The 23,466-nt window shown below is 42.7% G+C and overlaps 1 protein-coding gene across 2 annotated transcripts; it reads left to right on the top strand.

Moving 5' to 3' along the window:
• The first annotated feature begins 1,952 nt into the window (after positions 1-1,952).
• PLPBP (pyridoxal phosphate binding protein) lies at positions 1,953-22,020 on the top strand. Of its 2 annotated transcripts, none has more exons than XM_075858452.1 (8): positions 1,953-2,088; positions 4,860-4,967; positions 6,534-6,569; positions 7,173-7,248; positions 17,996-18,130; positions 18,235-18,377; positions 19,634-19,732; positions 21,034-22,020. In XM_075858452.1, exons 1-8 carry the CDS (start codon positions 1,984-1,986, stop codon positions 21,169-21,171), a joined length of 840 nt encoding a protein of 279 aa, XP_075714567.1. In that variant the 5' UTR covers positions 1,953-1,983; the 3' UTR covers positions 21,172-22,020. The 2 variants fall into 2 exon arrangements, with proteins under 2 accessions (XP_075714567.1, XP_075714568.1); XM_075858453.1 differs by having other exon boundaries at positions 1,953-2,073; positions 21,034-22,019.
• Positions 22,021-23,466: the final 1,446 nt, after the last annotated feature.

Below are 23,466 nucleotides of genomic sequence, written 5' to 3'. Positions count from 1 at the left end.
ACAGAAGTGAGAACACACAGATGCTACATGGGTGGAGTGCATCAGGTTAAGGTTGGCTTTCTCTGTTGAACGTAATGAATGGAGACTCACCTTAAATGCTTGTGCATGAATCGGTATAACACTATTGCGGAGCGCGATGGTGAGAAAGGATGCTGCCGATGCCGTAATCCCTAGAGCGACTGGTGCCAACCTCGCCGGGGAGAAGATGCAGGTAGATAAAAACAATGGAAATCTGTAAAAAAAGAGACACCATCCAGGCGCAAAACCTCCACGAGAAAATCAGATATTTGGTAAAAGCGAATTTATTTTATATAAACAATAGAGTTTAATGAAAAATACATATTAAAAAAAACAAGTCTCTCTTAAAATATGAGTTTCGGGGAAACAGAACCCCTTTGTCAAGTCAGCATGAGACAATGCAGGGGTTGCTTGATGGACTCGTGGAGGTTTTGCGCCTGGATAATGTTGTTGTTTTTTTTATAGTGGATCCTGCCTGGTTTCCATTGTTTTTATCTACCTGCATTGCTATATATAACAATTCCATAAACTTGCAGAGGTATTCCGATTACAACAAGTTACCTCCTATCCGTAGGGTAAGTGGTAACTTGCTAATCGGTGGGTGTCCGACAGCTCGGTCCCCCACCGTTTACAAGAACAGGGAGCCCGAAGTTGCCTGAACCCCAAGTTTGAATAGAGCAGCAGGTCGCTCATGCACACTGCCGCTCCATTCATTCTCTATGGCAGTGCCGGAAAAAGCCGAACACTGCATTCATCTATCTCTGCCACTCCAATAGAGAATGAATGGAGCGGCAGTGCGCATGAGTGAACTGCTGCTCGGTTCAAACGAGGGGTTTGGGCAACTTCGGGGTCCCTGTTCTCGTAAATGGTGGGGGTCTGAGCTGTTGGACGCCCACCTATCAGCAAGTTACCCTATGGATAGGGGGTAACTTGTTGTAACCGGAGTACCCCTTTAAGGGCTAAAGGAACCCTATCTGCTCATCTGGCCAATGATATACGCTGCTTGAAAAAAATAAAGGGAACACTTAAATCACACATCGGATCTCAATGAACGAAAGATTCGAGTTGAAAATCTTTAATGATATAAACAACGAAAAATCACATTGTGGTTTGTTTTTTCGGCCAGATTTTCTGTTGCGGAAAGCAGCGGTAAAAAACTCTCATACTTACCTAGGCCGTTGTTATGCTACGTGTCCCTCCTATGCAGTCTGGTCCGGCCTCCCTGGATGACGCTGCAGCCAATCACAGGCTGTAGCGGTGGTCACATGGGATGAAACGTCCGGTCCGGGCCTCCCAGGATGACGTTCCATCCCATGTGACCGCCGCTGCAGTGGTCACATGGGCTGCAGCATCATCCAGGGTGTTGCGACTTTTGTGACGTAATCGCGGAGAATACGCCGCAAAAGTTGCAACACTTAGCTTTCTGTTGCGGGATTTGCATCCCCACCGCAGTTCAATTGATTAACATTTACGCTGCGTTTTCTTTCCACAGCGTAGGCATGAGATTTACTAAATCTTACCCACATTGCAGCTACTGTAAATGCTGCAAAATTTGCGTACAGAATTCAATTGCAGAAATTCCGCAGCGTTTATGCTACGTGGGAACCCGGCCTTAATGTTTCTAGTGAATAACAAGTAGAAATCTTGAAAACCGTGAGGAATTAATACAGAAAGTATAAAGGAAAATTGTCTAATTTTAATTGCACATAAAAATAACATTTTACCTGTTGAAGCCGGTCAAAAAAAATAAAAAAAAAAATATATATATATATATAACAATGCCATATTCTAGTGGGATGAAGGTCCCTGTCTGCTCATCAGCCCATTGCAATCACATTGCCAGATCCTATTGAGCTGGAATACGGGACACTCACACTTCACATACAGCCTGACTCCTCCCTTTCATGACGCTGATCACGTGGTCATGACATCATCACAGGTCCTTTAGCTCGCTAGTTCTGGGGTATGTGGAGGGCAGGCATGTCTCAGGAGATAGGGAAAGCTCTCATTTCCGTGCGGGAGAAGGTGCAGCATGCCGCAGCCAGGAGAGCTCAGGTGAGCGGCACGTGTGTAAGTCATGACAGCTGTAATACCCATTCCATGCTGCTGCATTCATTACAGTAACAACAGCGCTTTACATCTTCTGCTTCCTGTGGCATGCTGGGAGTTGTAGTTCCACAACATTCGTTGTATAACACTGCCAAACTGTTCACCCTTACAGACCTTCGCTAGTTCTGGGGTGCAGGGACCACACTGTTAGGTTGAGAGCGCAGCAATAACTTTGAGATAGTACTTGTATTCGAGGTAGTACTTGTACATGAGAACGATAAGCAGCCTATCTCAGGACATTAGGCTTTGTTCACATCTGCGTTGTTTACAATGCACGACTCCTAATGGGTTCCGCCGAGAAGTCCGTCGCTGCACACCTATTCTTCCCGTCAAATCTGACTCAATCTGCGACAGAGGCTCTGAATGCAGGTCTGAACCGAGACTTATCCACAGTTTGATCCTCCCTGTGACAGACGGGTGTATGTACATCACATATACGGCGCTGTTCACACCACACTTTTGTTATACAGGTGAAAAAACGTATTTGAAACAAATCCAGTGAGGTTGGCATCTGTGTCTATCCGATGAGCGTATGACAAAATTCTGCGTTCTTTATATCATGGATATGTATTTATAAGGCACTAGATAGCACTGCGTGTATTTCTGAAACATACAGTCAGAAATTGGTGTGAACAGAGCCTTCTCTATGCTGGCTGCAGGGACCGGCGTCACCGATGCCCCTTTCTCCCATAAACATTGTTTGCATGACAAGCACTTTAGGGGGGAATTCACACACGCAGATTCTGTGTCAGAATTTTCAGTGACTGAAAATCCGTTCCATTCATCTGTATAAGGCTACATTCACACGAGCGTGACAGATAAACGTGTGTAAATCTGTGCGTTGCGTTATGCATCGGTGTGCTTTGCGAGTGGCGTGTGTTTTTCGCGAAATACACCAATAAAGGACATGCAGTGAGTTTCATGTAACGGACTCTCGCTGTGTGAAACCTCCTGCATGTGTGAACAGCCTCATTGATACCAATGGGGCCGCGTGATATTTCAATGCACAGCGCGTGGACGAGAATCCCGTTGGTGTGAATGGGCCCTAAGGCTGTATTTACAGCCGGTGCATGGATTTCTGGACATTTCATTCAAGTGAATGGAACTGATTTTCAATCTCGGATATTTATGCAACAAAATCTGCTGCGTGTGACTGCGCCATAAAAGCAGCGACGCATGCCCAGGGTGGTGCAGTTTTTTCTTTTAAATAAATTTATTTTAACTTGAGGAAAGAAAAAAATCTAGGAACCAGTCCTGCTTCAATGAAAAACGGTGATCGCTGTTTTTACGTGAAATTTGAATTGCTGTAAGTGTTTACCAAGGAAGAACGATGACAAAATTGCGACAGGACGTGCTGTGATAAAAATATATATAGTGTGCCCTGACCATATGGTGTCCAGTCACTACAGCCGCATCTAAGTCATCAAAAATGTCTCATGGTGAAAATACACTGGAGCAGTTCTATCAAAACTGGTGCAAAAGAAAAGTGGAGAACTTCCAATCAGATTCCAGCCCTCGTTTTTCAGAGGCCTTTTGCAAAATAAAAGGCGCAACCTCATTGGTTTCCATGGGCAACGACTCCACTTTGCTTTGCATCAGTTTTGATAGATCTGCCGCATTGTCTGTTATGGGGAGCACGCTGTGATCTGGTGCAGGGTGGGAATTCAATCTCTCCAGAACCAGCCTTGTGATTATTTTGCATTTAGTGGGATTATCCAGAAATTCCTTTCATAATTGAGAAATGGGAACTTTTTTCTGCAGGGGTTAACCTTTTGCTTTCCATAACATCAGGTTTTATGCACATATCCCATCCGTGTGTGGATAAAAATATGTAGTTAAACACTGATCACCACCCTAAATCTGCAGCACCCCGGGGAAATTTTTTTTTCTCTGCAATTACATGGGAATAAAATCTCCCCCTTAGGGCCAGTTCACATGTTGCGTAAATACTGCAGGTTTTCCACAATGGAATTTGTTGCGGGAAATCCGCAGCAAATACGGTAGCGGCAAAGTGGATGATATTGAACAAATCTAATACATAATACTGAGCTGAAATACCGTTCAGAAATTGAGTGGTGCGGAAATTCATTTGTCAATTGTCTTTACGTAAACGCTGCTTATATGTTGCGGGATTTCCCAATTGAATTCAATGGCGATGTAAATCCCGCGTCAAATAGCAGTTGTTCCTGTTTTTTTGCGGTAGATTCACAGTGATCCCGCCGCAAAAAACGGAACTCAGAAAAAAAAACCGTAGGAGTCTGTGTTTCATCCTCCTGGGATGACGCTTCATCTCATGTGACCGCCGCTGCAGCCAATCACAGGCTGCAGCGGTCTCCTGGCATGAGACGTAATGCCAGGAGGCCGGCCGGCTTTAGTGCTGCATTTTTTTGCAGCGGACATTCCGGGCGGAAAACTGCACCACGGTTTTTTGCGCATTTTCGCTTGGCTTTCTCTGTGGCAGAGAGGGCGAATGCGCTGAGTGCTTTTACGCAGTATATCCGCCACGTGTAAACTCAGCCTTAGTGTTTTCCTCTATCAAATGCCGCAAAATATAATGTGTCCTTTTTGTAAGAAATGGTCAGTTCTTAAAATTTTTCTGGGGATATATAAGGGCGCAGATCTTTGTCGTCACACGGTACGGGTAACCTTGCCCTCCACATTATTGGGTGACCCTTGTGTTTTTTTTGCCAGTACATAATATCTGTAGAATTTTTTTTTTTATGTCTTTTTAGAATCTTCCTGCTGTCCAGCCCAGACTGGTGGCTGTCAGTAAGACCAAGCCGGCCGACATGGTGATTGAAGCTTACGGTCGCGGCCAGCGGTTTTTTGGGGAGAATTACGTAAGTCTGAGACGCGGATATTACTTTATAGCCAGGCTTAGGGATACGATGAGATTTCAGCGTTTGGCCACTTTCACACTGGAGTATTCTGGTCAGTATTTGTAAGCCAGAAGAGGATCCAAAACACAGTGCCAATGTTTCCATCTCCGTGTAGGTTCCAAAAACTGATCATAATACTGGAGTGTGAAAGCCGCCTTTGTGATGTTGACCCTCCTGCCTTTTACTCGGACGGTTTAAAGAGACTCCTCAAATATATTGACCATCCAAGCAAAAGCTAAAGATACAGTTTTTGCCCGGATTGGAGGCGCCTTTAGGGTACCCACACATGTTGCAGATTTTCGCAGTGTTTCCGTGTTACGCCTGGATTTTGCTGTGGATTTGACCCCTCTCACATATTTTCAACAAATCTGCTGTTTGCAGGGGGCCTTACAGTTAGGCTGGGTTCACACCACCTATTTTCAGACGTAAACGAGGCGTTTTACGCCTCGAATTACGTCTGAAAATACGGCTACAATACGTCGGCAAACATCTGCCCATTCATTTGGATGGGTTTGCCGACGTACTGTGCCGACGACCTGTCATTTACGTGTCGTCGTTTGACAGCTGTCAAACGACGACGCGTAAAAAAAGACGGCTCGTCAAAAGAAGTGCAAGACACTTCTTGAGACGTAATTTGAGCCGTTTTTCATTGATTCCAATGAAGAACATCTCCAAATTACGGCTGTAATTGACGCCTCGCAAAACGTGAGTACGAGCAATTACATCTGAAATTACGGAGCTGTTTTCTCCTGAAAACAGCTCCGTAATTTCAGACGTAAATGCAGTTAGCGTGTGCGCATACCCTTATAGTTACCTGGTCCTCGCTGATGTGGAGATTTCTAGAGGTCTACTGCACACTAATAGACCTGGGCAGCGATTGTCATGATTACCATGGAACCTGTACAGTGTAGAGAGTTATTTCCTGTACTGGGTCCTGGGTGAGTCTGGGACCTCCACACAATGGGCTGAATTCACACATGGTGCAGATTTTAAATGTGGATTTTGTACCTAAATACAGAAGTGTATCCGGGGGGAAGGAGAAGTATAAATTCCTCCTTTTATAATCCCCATTCCTTTTGAAACCCCTTCTGGCTTTAGCTTAAAAATCAAGGCCAAAATGAAGTGCAGTCATGTTTCTTTTGTCTTAACTTGTTTATTTATATTATAAGTATCAAATTGTGATGCTGCAAAATGTTTGTACATAATGTTTTGTTACAATAAAAACAGAAAAGAAGCAAAAAAAAAAAAAATAAATCTGCAAAAAATGCGCAATGTGTGAATCTAGCTTCAGCAGGAGCGATCTGCAAGATGGGACTCCGGATAGGTGGGCACCTGGTAGGTAGAACTTATGGGTCCCAATATATATGCTGTTCCTCTGCCAATAACAGCGGGTGGCTCCCAGCGGCAGGAGGCCTTATGATCAGTTTATTTATATCATTTATTCCGGTAAATTTTTGCTTTTAAAAGCAACAAAAGTGTCAGAAAATATATATATATTCCCCATTTAAATTTTATTATTTTTTTTAGGTTCAAGAACTGGTTGAAAAAGCCTCAGACGCGAATGTAAGATATTTCCATTTCGTTACATTTATTAAGGTTTTATATAAAGAAAAGCTTGTTTATTGTATAATATAAAGTTATAATTCTTTTTAATATATTTTGTGTTTTAATTCCTCACCGTTTTTAAGATCCTTGCTTTCTGTTATTGAATGGAGCAGTCGAGAAGAAAACTCTAATGCCACAATAGGTTCCTACCTTTTGTAAGTCAAAGTATGAACTTCTAAAGATTGAGACATTCGGGTACTTTTTGCTGAGAATCCATAGCAGGGGGAACTTGTTAAAACTGCGTGTTGCATAGCAAGGCAGAACCCGCCTCTGTACTGAGGTGCAGCAGCTGAACCGTGCGGTTTACAGAGGAGTGTGTGGTTTGGCTAGCACCATGTAACTGATGAGGTTTTCAGGTTCCTTATGGGATCATACAATGACTTACATAGTAGCCACCTATAGGTGGCACTACAGAGACCATTTCCTTTTTTCAGGAGAGCAATTTCACACATTCTATATATACAGTATTAATCATAAGGATGCAATATCGGGAGCCCAGACTGTGGGTTTTTACATTAATAGTTCATGTAGTTGTCATTATATTACTGATCTTTATTCTAGATTTTGTCCTCCTGTCCAGAGATCAAATGGCATTTCATTGGGCATCTGCAGAAACAGCACATCAACAAGTTAGTTGGTAAGTGGCGAGAAAGGCGATTGGATACTTTTTTTGCTTAATCCAGACTGTAGCATGACAAAGAGGTTGCCTGTATTTACTACGCCACAAAATAATAAAAAAGCAATGTGAAGACCTTTAGATTGGCACGTGGAGCCGCTAGGAGTTTGTATTCCTCTCTGACACATCTGACGAATTATGCCGCAACATTTTTTCTCTCTCAGGTACCGTAATCCGTACATAGCGGTCTATTTGCAGCAAATTTTACAGCTCTGTACAACAGTGATCCGTAATAATGCAGGGTGCATGAGCCCATAGATATTAATAAGAGGACATTATGAAACATTGGTTGCAAGAATTTATCATGCTTTATGTCCATGTAAGACTTGCTCTATTTATGTTAATGTCTGATGGGGTTCTATCATTTCCACCGCATGACACATGCATGCATTTAATTCTCCTTAGTAGGTAAGATGTATGGAACGGATTTGAATAGGGCTCTTACTGCAGCAGGTGTATGCAGAGGGGCTACTTGAAGTTCCTAGGCCTTGATGCAAAATCTGGAACAGGGCTCCCAACGTTACATGCAATTTATAGCACTGCTATCCGTTTATGTGGCAGAGGACACAGGTGCGAATACAGCCCTTACTGATCGTGTACAGGGATAAGATACACAGTGATGTCACAGAACAAGGATAATAATCACAGTGAAGTCCTAGTACAAGGGCAGTGACTAAAGTGAAGTAACACAGGAATAATAGTCAGTAATGTCACAGAGCAGAAATAACCAACATAGCGATGTCGCAGCTAATGGCCTAAGGACCACAGTGATGTTGCAGTGGAGGGATAATAAATACAGGAGTCATAATACAAGGATAATACACAGTGATGTCACAGCACATGGATAATAAATACAGGGGTCATAATACAAGGATAATACACAGTGATGTCACAGCACATGGATAATAACTACAGGGGTCATAATACAAGGATAATACACAGTGATGTCACAGCACATGGATAATAAATACCGGGGTCATAATACAAGGATAATACACAGTGATGTCACAGAACAAGGATAATAATCACAGTGAAGTCCTAGTACAAGGGCAGTGACTAAAGTGAAGTAACACAGGAATAATAGTCAGTAATGTCACAGAGCAGAAATAACCAACATAGCGATGTCGCAGCTAATGGCCTAAGGACCACAGTGATGTTGCAGTGGAGGGATAATAAATACAGGAGTCATAATACAAGGATAATACACAGTGATGTCACAGCACATGGATAATAAATACAGGGGTCATAATACAAGGATAATACACAGTGATGTCACAGCACATGGATAATAACTACAGGGGTCATAATACAAGGATAATACACAGTGATGTCACAGCACATGGATAATAAATACCGGGGTCATAATACAAGGATAATACACAGTGATGTCACAGCACATGGATAATAAATACAGGAGTCATAATACAAGGATAATACACAGTGATGTCACAGCACATGGATAATAAATACAGGGGTCATAATACAAGGATAATACACAGTGATGTCACAGCACATGGATAATAAATACCGGAGTCATAATACAAGGATAATACACAGTGATGTCACAGCACATGGATAATAAATACAGGGGTCATAATACAAGGATAATACACAGTGATGTCACAGCACATGGATAATAACTACAGGGGTCATAATACAAGGATAATACACAGTGATTCACTGTATATAAGATAGCAAATGTCGTTCAAAAATGTAAATATATTCACCGCCTGATAGAACGATTAAAAATTGATTTAATTGTTAAATTGATAAAAGATATGGCTCAACCAGCCATTATTTCCAGAAACAGGCAAAAGCAAGTGATTGGCGACAGTAGAGGTGTATCAGAGTGAACGAAGTTTCTCAAACACTCCAGGACCACCCTCCCTGTTTATTGTATAATATTTCGCTACACCCTTGCCAATAGATAACAATCTATCCAGATCCAACGCGTTTCAGCAACACATCAAGAGTGATGCCTCATCAGGGATTACTAGATAGCAATTTCAGTTAGAATTGTTAGGTTACAAAAGCTGGATAGCACTGTATATGTGCAGATTTTAGCCTCCAGACGCGTGAACGGCTCTGATACAATGACCGCACACGCGCCCGGGAAGCTGCAGGCTTATACGATTGAGAGCCCGCCCTCATTCCAATCGTCACCGGAGCAGCCGCCAATCCGCATACAACACGCACATTGTGACGTGCCGGAGGCGGCGCCTCACGACACAGACGACCAATGAAGGTATCTGGACGACAAGCGTCCATAGTTACTAGGGGACGCTAGACGCGGCTCCTAAACTGCTGTCAAAATCAAACAGCAAGGAATGGAAAAGGAACGAATGTCCCTCCTATCACACATAACACCGTCCCCAAACAAACGGGGCAGTGTGAGGTGGAGGAGATAAGTATCACGGGAGTCGTCAAGAGAAGACTGACCCCCAGTGATTCCATAGTTGCCTAGCAACTTATCGTTACCCTACTAGCCAGGGATCAGACTCAGATAGAAGATGGATATAGCCCAATATCCCACAAGGACTATGCATAGAAGTCCTATACGAGCCTCCTCCCAAACAGAAACGGAGGGTGCCCGGCGGAGGAAAAACCCCCATCCATAGTCGCTCCCTAAATCTCAAAATGCGATAGGTAGACATAAAAAGTAAATAGAAAGGAAAAAAGTCAACAAGTGGAGAATAATGCACCCACAAATCGCAATAGAAAACGCATAGTGTGAACAGGGACTGAAATACCATTTATCAGTCAAAATATTGATATATTCACAGGGACATCCCCAATTCTCAGAGATGCCCCTGTCAGTCAAAATACTATATATTGGTATATTCACAGAGATAGCTGGGAGTAACCAAAATAACAACTAATCGCAGTAGACACAAACGACTCGACAAAGAAGCATGAGAAATAAGAGGCGCAATGTATCTAGAGAAAACAAGAATAGGAGATTTGTTCATTCAATCCATGAGGATTTATGGTCTGCATCCTAAAAATCCATTCAGCCTCCTTTTGTAAAATTTTCTTGTCCAGATCCCCCCCTCTCGCGAGCGGTCTGACATATTCAATTCCCTGAAAGCCAAGAGCAGTAACATCCCCATCGTGACAGGACCATACGTGTCTTGATACCGGGGTGTCCACCTTCCTTCTGACATCCCCAATGTGGTCACGGATCCTTCTCCTAAACTCCCTTTTTGTTTTACCCACGTACTGTAGACCACATCTACAGGTAATCATGTATACAATGCCTTTCGTTTTACAGTTGATATATGATCTATTGTCAAATGTTTTACCAGTTTTCGTGCTACTGAAATTCCTGCTACATATAATGGACACACATGCTTTGCATGTTCCACATCTAAAGGTACCTTTTAGACTGTTCTCCAACCAAGTACTGCACTGTGCCTGTGGTAGTAGATGACTATGAACCAAACGGTCCCTAAGGTTCCGCCCCCTCCTGTATGTAATAAGCGGGGAGTCTCCTACCAGGTCCCCCACATCGGGGTCTGCCTTTACTTTTTATGTCTACCTATCGCATTTTGAGATTTAGGGAGCGACTATGGATGGGGGTTTTTCCTCCGCCGGGCACCCTCCGTTTCTGTTTGGGAGGAGGCTCGTATAGGACTTCTATGCATAGTCCTTGTGGGATATTGGGCTATATCCATCTTCTATCTGAGTCTGATCCCTGGCTAGTAGGGTAACGATAAGTTGCTAGGCAACTATGGAATCACTGGGGGTCAGTCTTCTCTTGACGACTCCCGTGATACTTATCTCCTCCACCTCACACTGCCCCGTTTGTTTGGGGACGGTGTTATGTGTGATAGGAGGGACATTCGTTCCTTTTCCATTCCTTGCTGTTTGATTTTGACAGCAGTTTAGGAGCCGCGTCTAGCGTCCCCTAGTAACTATGGACGCTTGTCGTCCAGATACCTTCATTGGTCGTCTGTGTCGTGAGGCGCCGCCTCCGGCACGTCACAATGTGCGTGTTGTATGCGGATTGGCGGCTGCTCCGGTGACGATTGGAATGAGGGCGGGCTCTCAATCGTATAAGCCTGCAGCTTCCCGGGCGCGTGTGCGGTCATTGTATCAGAGCCGTTCACGCGTCTGGAGGCTAAAATCTGCACATATACAGTGCTATCCAGCTTTTGTAACCTAACAATTCTAACTGAAATTGCTATCTAGTAATCCCTGATGAGGCATCACTCTTGATGTGTTGCTGAAACGCGTTGGATCTGGATAGATTGTTATCTATTGGCAAGGGTGTAGCGAAATATTATACAATAAACAGGGAGGGTGGTCCTGGAGTGTTTGAGAAACTTCGTTCACTCTGATACACCTCTACTGTCGCCAATCACTTGCTTTTGCCTGTTTCTGGAAATAATGGCTGGTTGAGCCATATCTTTTATCAATTTAACAAGATAATACACAGTGATGTCACAGCACATGGATAATAAATACCGGGGTCATAATACAAGGAAAATACACAGTGATGTCACAGCACATGGATAATAAATACAGGGGTCATAATACAAGGATAATACACAGTGATGTCACAGCACATGGATAATAAATACCGGGGTCATAATACAAGGATAATACACAGTGATGTCACAGATGTAATGAACACAGTTATGTCAGGATACAAGGATAATACACACAGTGGCTTCACGGTATAGGGATAAAAAAACGCTGGTATTTCCTTGAGTGGTCTCTGTACCCCCCTCCGGCCTGCACCCACTATAGTTAAGCTTCTGGGTGTAGGGGATTTTTACAAACCCTATTGAAACCCTGCTGCATCCATTTTCTACTTAAAGAGGCTCTGTCACCAGATTTTGCAACCCCTATCTGCTATTGCATGTGATCGGCGCTGCAATGTAGATTACAGTAACGTTTTTATTTTTAAAAAACGAGCATTTTTGGCCAAGTTATGACCATTTTCGTATTTATGCAAATGAGGCCTGCTAAAGTCCAACTGGGCGTGTTGAAAAGTAAAAGTCCAAGTGGGCGTGTATTATGTGCGTACATCGGGGCGTTTTTACTACTTTTACTAGCTGGGCGTTCTGATGAGAAGTATCATCCACTTCTCTTCAGAACGCCCAGCTTCTGGCAGTGCAGACACAGCCGTGTTCTCAAGAGATCACGCTGTGTCGTCACTCACAGGTCCTGCATCGTGTCAGACGAGCGAGGACACATCGGCACCAGAGGCTACAGATGATTCTGCAGCAGCATCGGCGTTTGCAGGTAAATCGATGTAGCTACTTACCTACAAATGCTGATGCTGCTGCAGAATCAACTGTAGCCTCTGGTGCCGACACGATGCAGGACCTGTGAGTGACGTCACAGCGTGATCTCTGGAGAACACGCTGTGTGTCTGCACTGCCAGAAGCTGGGCGTTGTGAAGAGAAGTGGATGATACTTCTCATCAGAACGCCCAGCTAGTAAAAGTAGTAAAAACGCCCCGATGTACGCACATAATACACGCCCAGTTGTACTTTTACTTTTCAACACGCCCACTTGGACTTTTGCAAGCCTCATTTGCAGATCTACAAAAATGGTCATAACTTGGCCAAAAATGCTCGTTTTTTAAAAATAAAAACGTTACTGTAATCTACATTGCAGCGCCGATCTGCTGCAATAGTAGATAGGGGTTGCAAAATCTGGTGACAGAGCCTCTTTAACCCCTTAAGGACGCAGCCTAGTTTGGGCCTTAAGGCTCAGAGCCCATTTTTCAAATCTGACATATTTCACTTTATGTGGTAATAACGTCGGAATGCTTAAACCTATCCAAGCGATTCTGAGATTGTTTTCTCGTGACACTTTGGGCTTCATGTTCGTGGTAAAATTTGGTCGATATATTCAGTCTTTATTTGTGAAAAATTGCAAAATTTAGAGAAAATTTACAAAAAATAGCATTTTTCAGAATTTAAATGCATCTGCTTGAAAAACAGACGGTTATACCACCCAAAATAGTTACTAGTTCACATTTCCCATATGTCTACTTTTGATTGGCATCGTTTTTTGAACATTCTTTTATTTTTCTTGGACGTTACAAGGCTTAGAACATAAACAGCAATTTCTCATATTCTTAAGAAAATTTCAAAAGCCTTTTTTTGAAGGTGCCAGTTCAGTTCTGAAGTGGATTTGAGGGGACTATGTGTTAGAAACCCCCATAAAACACCCCATTTTAAAAACTAGACCCCTCAAAGTATTCAAAACAGCATATAGAAAGTTTTTTAACCCTTCAGGCATTTCACAGGAATTAAAGCAAAGTGGAAATTAAATTTGCAAATTTCATTTTTTCTGCTGAATTTCAATTTTATTCAATTTTTTTTTAGTAACAGAGAAGGTTTTACCAGAGAAACACTACTAAATATGTATTGTCCAGATTCTGCAGTTTTTAGAAATGTCCCACATGTGGCCCTACTGCGCTCGTGGACTAAAACACAAGCCCTAGAAGCAAAGAAGCACCTAGTGCATTTTGAGGCCTCTTTTTTATTAGAATATATTTTAGGCAGCATGCCAGGTTTGAAGAGGTGTTGAGGTATCAAAACAATGGAAACCCACCAGAAGTGACCCCATTTTGGAAATTACACCCCTCAAGGAATTCATTTATGGTTTTTGTTATCATTTTGACCGCACAGTTTTTTCACAGCACCTATTTGAATTGGGCTGTGAAATGAAAAAAATGATATTTTTTCCAATAAAATGTCATTTTTGATCAAATTTTCTTATTTTCACAGGGAACAACATACCCCATTTTGTTGCCCAATTTGTCCTTAGTGCGGCAATACCCCATTTGTGGTGATAAACTGCCGTTTGGGCCCATGGGAGGGCTCAGAAGGAAAGGAGCGCTATGTGTTTGTTGGAGTCCAGATTTTGCTGGATTGGTTTTCGGGTGCCATGTCGCATTTGCAGAGCCCCAGAGGTATCAAAGCAATGGAAACCCACCAGAAGTGACCCCATTTTGGAAACTACACCCCTCAAGGAATTCATTTATGGTTTTTGTTATCATTTTGACCGCACAGGTTTTTCACAGCACCTATTTGAATTGGGCTGTGAAATGAAATAAATTATATTTTTTCCAATAAGATGTCATTTTTGATCAAAATTTCTTATTTTCACAGGGAACAACATACCCCATTTTGTTGCCCAATTTGTCCTTAGTGCGGCAATACCCCATTTGTGGTGATAAACTGCCGTTTGGGCCCATGGGAGGGCTCAGACGGAAAGGAGCGCTATGTGTTTGTTGGAGTCCAGATTTTGCTGGATTGGTTTTCGGGTGCCATGTTGCATTTGCAGAGCCCCAGAGGTATCAAAGCAATGGAAACCCACCAGAAGTGACCCCATTTTGGAAACTACACCCCTCAAGGAATTCATTTATGGTTTTTGTTATCATTTTGACCGCACAGTTTTTTCACAGCACCTATTTGAATTGGGCTGTGAAATGAAAAAAATGATATTTTTTCCAATAAGATGTCATTTTTGATCAAAATTTCTTATTTTCACAAGGAACAACATACCCCATTTTGTTGCCCAATTTGTCCTTAGTGCGGCAATACCCCATTTGTGGTGATAAACTGCCCTTTGGGCCCATGGGAGGGCTCAGAAGGAAAGGACCACCATTTGGCCTACTGGAGCTTTTCTGGTGCTAAGTCATGTGTGCAGAAGCCCCTGAGGTACCAGTACAGTTGAAACCCCCGAGAAGTGACCCCATTTTAAAAACTACACCCCTTAAGACATTCATCTAGAGGTGTAGTGAGCATTTTGACCCCACAGGTACTGTGTAAAAGATAATGCGCAGCAGATGGTGCAGTGTGAGATTTGCAATTTTATATATGTATATGCCATTTCAGTGTCCAATATAGTGTGCCCAGCATGCGCCACCGGACATATACACCCCTTAAATTGTAATGTGGGTTCTCCTGGGTACGACAATACCCTACATGTGGCTGTTATCAGCTGCCTGGGCATACGGCAGGGCTCAGAAGGGAAAGATGAGGGGGGTAAGCTGTGCGGAGTGCATCAGGGTAAATTGAAAATCAAGGGATGTATGATACATTTTAAAACAATCTTTTATACAGAGCCCTGGTTTTTCGGGACACGTGTCACATTGGTATATTGTGTTCTTCCTTATCCCCCTCTTATAGCAGACTCTGCACCTCTTTTGACTCTTTCCCTTTCCACCGGTTTGGGGACCTTCTCCTGGAAAGTGTTGCCCTGGTACGATGCGCCCCCCCTTCCTGGTCCCTAAAGATTAGATCTTGAAATTCCAGGAAAGTTCCCCTCTGGCCTGCACATCGACGTAGCACATACGCATTGTACAAAGCCATCTGTATGATGTGCCCGGCCAGCTTCTTATACCTCACCGCATGGCGCTGTAGGGCTTCAGGACTTGATTTGACAAGTCCATCCCTCCCATGTACCTATTGTAGTCCAGGATGCAGTCTGGTTTGGGGGTGGCCTTTCCTTCATATATCCTAAACCTGTAGGTATACCCTGATGCACTCTCGCAGCTTATACATCTTCACGCCATACCTTGCCCTCTTACCTGGCAGGTACTGGCGGAATTGAACCCTCCCTTTAAAATGTACCAGGGACTCATCAATAGAAAAACACTTCTCGGGGGTGTATGCTTTGGAAAACCGGGCACTGGAACGGTCTAATAGGGGTCTCCGTTTATACAAACGGTCAAAACTGGGGTCATCTCGGAGTGGGCACGGCTCATTATCAGTATAATGTAAGAAGCGAAGTATTGCCTCATTTATTTATTTTTTTAGGTTCCAGTTCATTTCTGAAGTTGCTTTGAGGGGCCCATATATTAGAAACCCCTATCAAACACCCCATTTTAGAAACTAGACCCCTCAAAGTATTCACAACAGCATTTAGAAAGTTTATGAACCCTTTAGGTGTTTCACAGAAATTTAGAGCAAAGTAGAGGTGAAATTTACTCTTTTTATACCATTTTTTTTATAACACAAAAGGATTTATCAGAGAAACGCAACTCAATACTTATTGCCCAGATTCTGCAGTTTAGAGAAATATCCCACATGTGGCCCTCGGGCGGTAATGGACTGAAGCACCGGCCTCCGAAGCAAAGGAGCACCTAGCGGATTTTGAGCCCTCTTTTTTATTAGGCACCATGTCCGGTTTGAAGAGGTCTTGTGGTGCCAAAACATTGGAAACCCCCCAAAAGTGACCCCAATTTGGAAACTAGACCCCTTGAGGAATCCATTGTAGTTTTCTTGGGGTGCATGCGGCTTTTTGATCAGTTTTTATTCCATTTTTAGGTGGCGTGGTGACTAATAAACAGCAATTCTACTATTGTTTTTGTATACTTTTTTTTTTACAGCGTTCACCGTGCGCTATAAATGATATATTAACTTTATTCTGCGGGGCGATACGATCACGGCGATACCAGATGTTTATAGTTTTTTTTTATGTCTTATGGCGTTTGCACAATAAAATACGTTTTGTAAACAATCACTCACTTTTTGTGTTACCTTATTCTAAGAGCCATAACGTTTTTATTTTTCAATCAATAAAGCCGTGCGAGGACTTATTTTTTGCGTAACGAACTGTATTTTCCATCAGTACCATTTTTAGGTACATGCGACTTTTTGATCTCTTTTTATTCCATTTTTTGGGAGGTGAAGTGACCAAACAATTGTGATTGTGGTACGGTTTATTAATATTTTTTTTTACGGCGTTCACCGTGCGGGATAAATAACAAAATAATTTTGTAGTTCAGGCCGTTACGGACGCGGCGATACCAATTATGTATAGTTTATTTGTTTGTTTATATATTTTTATTAATAATAAAGGCCTGATAAGGGAAAAAGTGGGACTTTTACTTTTATTACTTTTAAAACTTTTATTTTCTTATTTTTACACATCTTTTTTTAACTTTTTTTTTACTTTATTACTTTGTCCCACTAGGGGACTTGAGGGCAGGAGGCCCTGATCGCTATTCTAATACACTGCACTACATGCGTAGTGCAGTGTATTAGAACTGTCAGCTACTCACTGACAGCAAGCATAGTGGGTCCTGACGTTGTCAGGACCCACTAGGCTTCCGTCTATGGCATAGCCGGACGCCATTGTTTGGTGTCCGGTTGCCATAGTCACCATCGCCGGCCGCTATCGCGTAGCAGGCCGGCGATGGCAGCTTAACCCCTAAAAAGCCGCGATCTCTATAGAACGCGGCTTTTAAGGGGTTAATCAGCGGGGACACAGCGATCGGTCCCCGCTGTAGGAGCTGTGACAGCTGCTGAACAAGACAGCAGCGTCACAGCTCCTGTATGTGTCGGGAGGACGGCCGAAACGGCCGTTACTCCCGAGACGTACTATTACGGCATGGAGCGCGAACGATACAGCTGCCATGACGTAATAGTACGTCAAGGAGCGGGAAGGGGTTAAGGAAATGCCACGTGAACTAGAAAGCCGTGCCTCATAAATGCTTATTTAGATCATGATTATGCATAGCGGGTGCTATAGCAATGTGCCTGTATTTCATTAAAGGGACATTATAACTTCAAGCCGCTTTAAATAGTGGGCACACCTGTAGCGCTCACACTCCTTTCGACATTTGTGGACACATCTCTTGGTGATTGGTGGCTGAGGAGAACAGCATATTAAATCCCCTAAAAACTGTGACCTCAGTCTTTGAAAATTAATATTGTTCATCTTTCTTTTCGCTCAGCTGTTCCAAACCTTTACATTGTGGAGACCATAGATTCTGTAAAGCTTGCGGACAAGGTCAATGCCTCCTGGCAGAGAAAGGGATCATCTGAGAAGTTGAAGGTCATGGTTCAAGTCAACACCAGCAGTGAAGAAAGTAACTGTTCTCTAGGCTTACTTCTTGATGAACCCTTTTACTTTATGGTGTTGGCCAGTTTGCTGCCCGTCCCGTCCACAGGCCTGATACATTTTTTCTTTCAGGCAAACATGGCCTTCCTCCAGCAGACACAGTTGAGTTGGTAAAACATATCCAGGAGAAGTGCCCAGGCTTGGAGTTTGTGGGTCTGATGACCATTGGGAGCTTTGGCCATGATCTTGCTGAAGGCCCCAACCCTGACTTTCAGGTAAGCAGGCTGCGAAACTAGATGCGAGTTGATGTTTAAAGGTAAATTTCATCCAAAATCCATAATTCCTCAATTACTTTGACTCATTCCTCTTTTACTAAAGCAGCAATTTGTTTTTGGTGCTTCACAAGAGTTCTATAAAGATAAGATTTTTTTTTCCTTTTTGCAAAGTATATATTTTTTTGTAATTCAGTGTCAAAAAATGAGCACATACAAAGCATGGATATAAATACCACCCAGTGTGCCAGAGTCCATAAACCTATCCAGATGGTTTCTTCCCAGTGTCTTTATGGACTGTTTTTTTGCAGAGACTTCACATGGAGGGTAGATTGGCGTCTTACTGCGCCTGGTGCGACGGTTTGGGGGTCCGCCTCTTTCTGAGGCATTCTTTCTTAATTGTGCTCTTACAATTGGGGTCTAAATCTATATTGCTTCACAGGACTTACCATGATTCCCAAGCCAGTTTTACACAACTAAATGAGAACTTTCCTCTTGCTGAGGTTTGCCACATGATGTTTACAATTCTGTCAGATGTTTCTTAGCAACAGACTACAAACTGGCTCTTTGTCACCCAGCAATCAGCTCATTGCCGCAGATCTGGCTCCAAAAGCCCCCTGTTATTAGCTTTTCTCACTGGAGTGAGCCGCTATTGGCCAACTATTTGCAGCTGCTGCAAGGGAAATATAGTACTACAAGACGGACATTTTAAATGGATGGCTGACCGTGTCTGTGAAAATTGCTCGTTGTTAGGGGCTCTCCACTCTGGCTAATAGTCCTGAGCAGGGCTCCCCATCTTTGATGTCCATATTGCTCTGGAGGATCTGTCCTGTTCTGCATTATAGGGACAGCCCATTGATCTGAATGGGCTCTGTGTAATGCTAAATTTCCCCTGTGGTGGCGCTGCAGGGAAATTGATCACTTATTGCTAGGCTTCCATCTAGAGAACCGCTGATTGCTGGAGGTCCCAGCAGATGGACACTTTTTGATCTCCTTATTGTCAAGGGACTTTTCTAACAAGGAGTTGTCCAAAGCGGAGAATCCCCTTTAAGTTATCTGGCATGGTCATTCATTGTAACATTTATGTTCTCTATAAGGCCAATCTATCAATGCCAAGTACATAGTATTTATAAATCTCAATGACTGGGTTTGTTGGACAAAAATAGGCATATGGTGTAGGTGCAGAATAATGGATTCTGGGGCAATTTGTTTTCCTTTTTTGAGTTGTTTTTCTCCCCCCCCCCCCCCCCCATATACAGTTGCTGCTGAAACAGCGTGAAGAGGTATGTGATAAACTGGGGCTTCCATTGGATACTGTGGAGCTGAGCATGGGAATGTCCTCTGACTTTGAGCATGCAGTGAGTATATATAATGCATAGGATCATTCGTACTGTATACCTTGTATAGGTAACATTAGATCAACTACCATTAGTTATTCAAACTCGGAATTACTCCGTGTGGATACTACTCCTTCAGAATCCGGCTAACAGCGAGGAAGAGAGATTATGCTTACCATGCAGAATAATATTGAGTGTCAAATAATATGATAAAAAGTTGCGGTGGTTTTACTCTTTGGCCAGTTTTACCCGTGTGGCTGTAGTAAGCTACCTGGTCTTTAGATCTGTTCTGCGCAAGTACCTGGGCAGTGCATATAATGATGATGCAGAAGGAACACTCCAGGTAAGACTGGTACTGCGTTAGGCTTAGTGCAGGGCCTGAGGGGGAGAACACTGGAAATAGTAGTCACGCACTGCCCCCTCAAGGCCTGCACCATGTAAAACAAAGTGTGTTTCTATAAATATACTTCCTATAAAGATATGGAGGTACCAGTGCAGAACTTATATTAAAAAAAATCTGGTAGTTTACATCATCGTCAAGCTTAGAAGCATCTGATAGCGTACAACCCTACTGACCTTTGGCTTGCCCTGTTATTTTGTTCAGGAAACTGCATTGGTACGAATGCCCAGCCAATAGAATGTCGGGACATGTTTCAGGGTCACACTCAATCTTTATGGTATTGTGAAAAACTACAGCAAAAACGGTTTTGCTGCATTTTGTTTTCTGAAAGGGTTGTCCAGGATTAGAAAAAGAAGGCTCTTTTGTTCCAGAAATCACTTAAATTGGACAGAGCTATAATACCGGATAGCGCATGGACAAGGTTAGTGCTATTTCTGGGGGGGGCAGACCATTTTTTTTTCTTCTGAACCTGACCTGGACAACCCCTTTAATGGAACAGTAAAACTAGAAATTAGTAATAGAGGTAAACAGAAAAAAGACGAGCCCACAGTGTTTGTCAGTCTGCAGGATTTTCTGCGGTTTCTCAAACCGAGAGAGTAGAATAAATATCTAAATGATCTAAATCTTGCATCGAGCACAGATCCATTTTTAACTGGCAGATGGTTCAGGGGTGGGGCTTTGGTAAGGGGGCACGGCTTATTGTGCCTCCTTCTATTGCAGACAGAGCAGCGGGAGAGCTAAACAGGCAGGTCTAAACTGAGGGTTGAGAGGAGAATGTGAATTAGTGCAGAGTCATAACTTGCAGTTCTTGGTCTCTGATGCAAAATCTCGAACACTTCTCCAACCATCACGTGCCACTTGTAGTCCTACTTTCCCCTTACGTGGCATCTTTAACCATACATCTTTATATTCTTCTGCTCAGATTGAAGTAGGCTCCACCAATGTCCGTGTTGGCAGCACAATTTTTGGTGAGCGGGTCTACTCCAAACCAGTAAAAGGAGATACGAGTGTGACGAACACAGAAGAGAAAATGGGAAGCCTTTCTGTAAAGGAGCAGTGAGATGCAGATGGGATCTACTCGTCACGAGACATCTAATGTATTGTTTACTAATGTGATCATGCACAGAGGCAGATCTATAATGATCAGTGAACATGTCGATTGTGTAGCAGTAATGTGCTTTGTGAATGTCATCAAACCTGCGATACAAAAGAAAATATCAATACCTGGATATAGATTATCGTGGACTAATCTCACCATGGACGAGTGACTTAATTATTCTGGAACAGTTCACATACCGGTAGTCTTGTGTCTCATGGGAGGATAGACATTTATAGAAAGTCATATGTGAGAGATTCCAGTTACCCTCATATACAGGGTCAGTACAATGGTGAGTTATGTCAGACATGAGCAGCGCTAGTAGGCCTCACAGGTCACACCTCTCCTTATATCTCCTATCTCTTCACAGTTTAGGAGACACTAAGGAGGGGAAACTTTAACATCCGCAGAACCAGAGTGAAGCAGGACGATTGACCCTGCATTAAGGATTCTTGCTGATCTTAAAAGAGCAATCCTCCTGAATAAGTCCCCTTCCTGATTTGTCCTCTTGTGTGAAGTCTTTTAATATTCTATTAAGCTATCTCTTCGTAATATCCGTTTCTGTGAATGCTGGCTTGTACTGAGCGTTTTCCATCCAGTTTTTCCTAACTCCTGAATGTTCGTTCTGCCTAGTTTTTAAATTACATGAGGAGATGGATGATGACTAGGTATAGTTGCCATTCAGGAATCTTGGAAAGCTAAGCATCAACCAATGTAAGGGCCTGTTCACATCAGTGTTGCCCTTCCGTTGAGGGGTTTCGTCGGAGGTTTCCGTCTGGTTAACCCCTCAGCGGAAAGGCAAACGGAAAACTCCGTTTCCCTCACCATTGAACTCAATGGTGACGGAAACCTAGCTAGTGATTTCCGTCTGTCACCGTTGTGACAGGGCTCTGTCGTTTTGACGGAATCAATAGTGCAGTCGACTGCGCTATCGGCTCCATCAAGAACGACGGAACCCTGTCACAACGGTGACAGACGGAAATCACTAGCTAGGTTTCCGTCACCATTGAGTTCAATGGTGAGGGAAACTGAGTTTTCCGTTTGCCTTTCCGCTGAGGGGTTAACCAGACGGAACCCCTCAGCGGAAAACAGACAGTGATGTTGAACGCAGCCTAAAAGCTGTAGTGGTGGTCATACTTATTGTTGCTAGTAAACCGATACAACGAAGTGATGAATAGAGTAGGATATTAGTACTTCGAAAATAATTTAAATGCCATTTCCACCTTCACAACCAATATTTTTATTATTCCAGTGTACCTAAAATGAAAAATGAAGCTACTTTTCAAATTGCCTTAATTACATCTGTTATGCATCTCCATAGTAACAGACTAAAAACAAACTGTGTACTTTGATCCTGCAGTTATACTGCCTGCCATCTGACTTCTTGCTAATATACATTTGGTGGGTTAGCAAACCGAGTACAGATGGAAGAGAGTACGACTGTAGGATCAGACTACACAGTTTGTAGTCTGTTACCATGGGGACGCATTGGTCTCTCTAGGAACGGTAGACACGAAAGGAAGTTTTATAATCAAAACTATTTGCAAAGTAGATTGATTTCTCACTTTATATGCATCTCAACAATAAAAAAAAATTGGGTACGAAGGTGGATAGCGCCTTTTTAAGGTGTTTATACTTATAAAAAAAGCAAAACGTTTTACAGGACCAGTATCCCTGCACAGAGTCCCAGTGATGTGGCGCTGGTTTTATAGGCATGTCAGACCTCCAGGACTGTTAAAAGGTTGTTGCTCTGTTCTCATGAAAGTAAAAGGAATCACTTTGTTTTAATTTTTTGGTTTGTAATAATCTCCTCCACTGCCTTATCACAACATATCTGGGCCATACCATGAATGATAGATTGTATGGTATTGATTTCTATTTGCAATTCTCAGAAACAAATGTACCAGAAATTTAGACCAATTGTATGTAAAAATTCAGGCATTGTAATGCAGGCAGAAACGTTGTCTACTGAATTTGGGCAAATAATGTCTCGCACAAAAGTCTCTATTTTTGTTTATTAAATAAAGTGACTATTCATTATGGAGCTGCTGTTTTATTTTTAACTTTTTTTTTTTTTTTTCATCTTATGTTAATAATAAATTGCTTCTTTCATTTTCAAAAGGGTCCATGAAAAAAAGCTGAAGTCCAATTGGTTGCTATGAGCAACTGCTCCACTTTTCTGTGCACAAATTTTAATACATCTCTCTGTAGTGTTGACGCTATAGTGATAATTTAATCCATTGGCACCACAGCCATTTT

This window comes from Rhinoderma darwinii, chromosome 3, assembly GCF_050947455.1.
Source record: "Rhinoderma darwinii isolate aRhiDar2 chromosome 3, aRhiDar2.hap1, whole genome shotgun sequence".
In the NCBI taxonomy this organism is placed as follows: Eukaryota; Metazoa; Chordata; class Amphibia; order Anura; family Rhinodermatidae; genus Rhinoderma; species Rhinoderma darwinii.
Note: the sequence above shows the minus strand (reverse complement) of the source record. Positions and strands in the feature narration are given on the sequence as shown.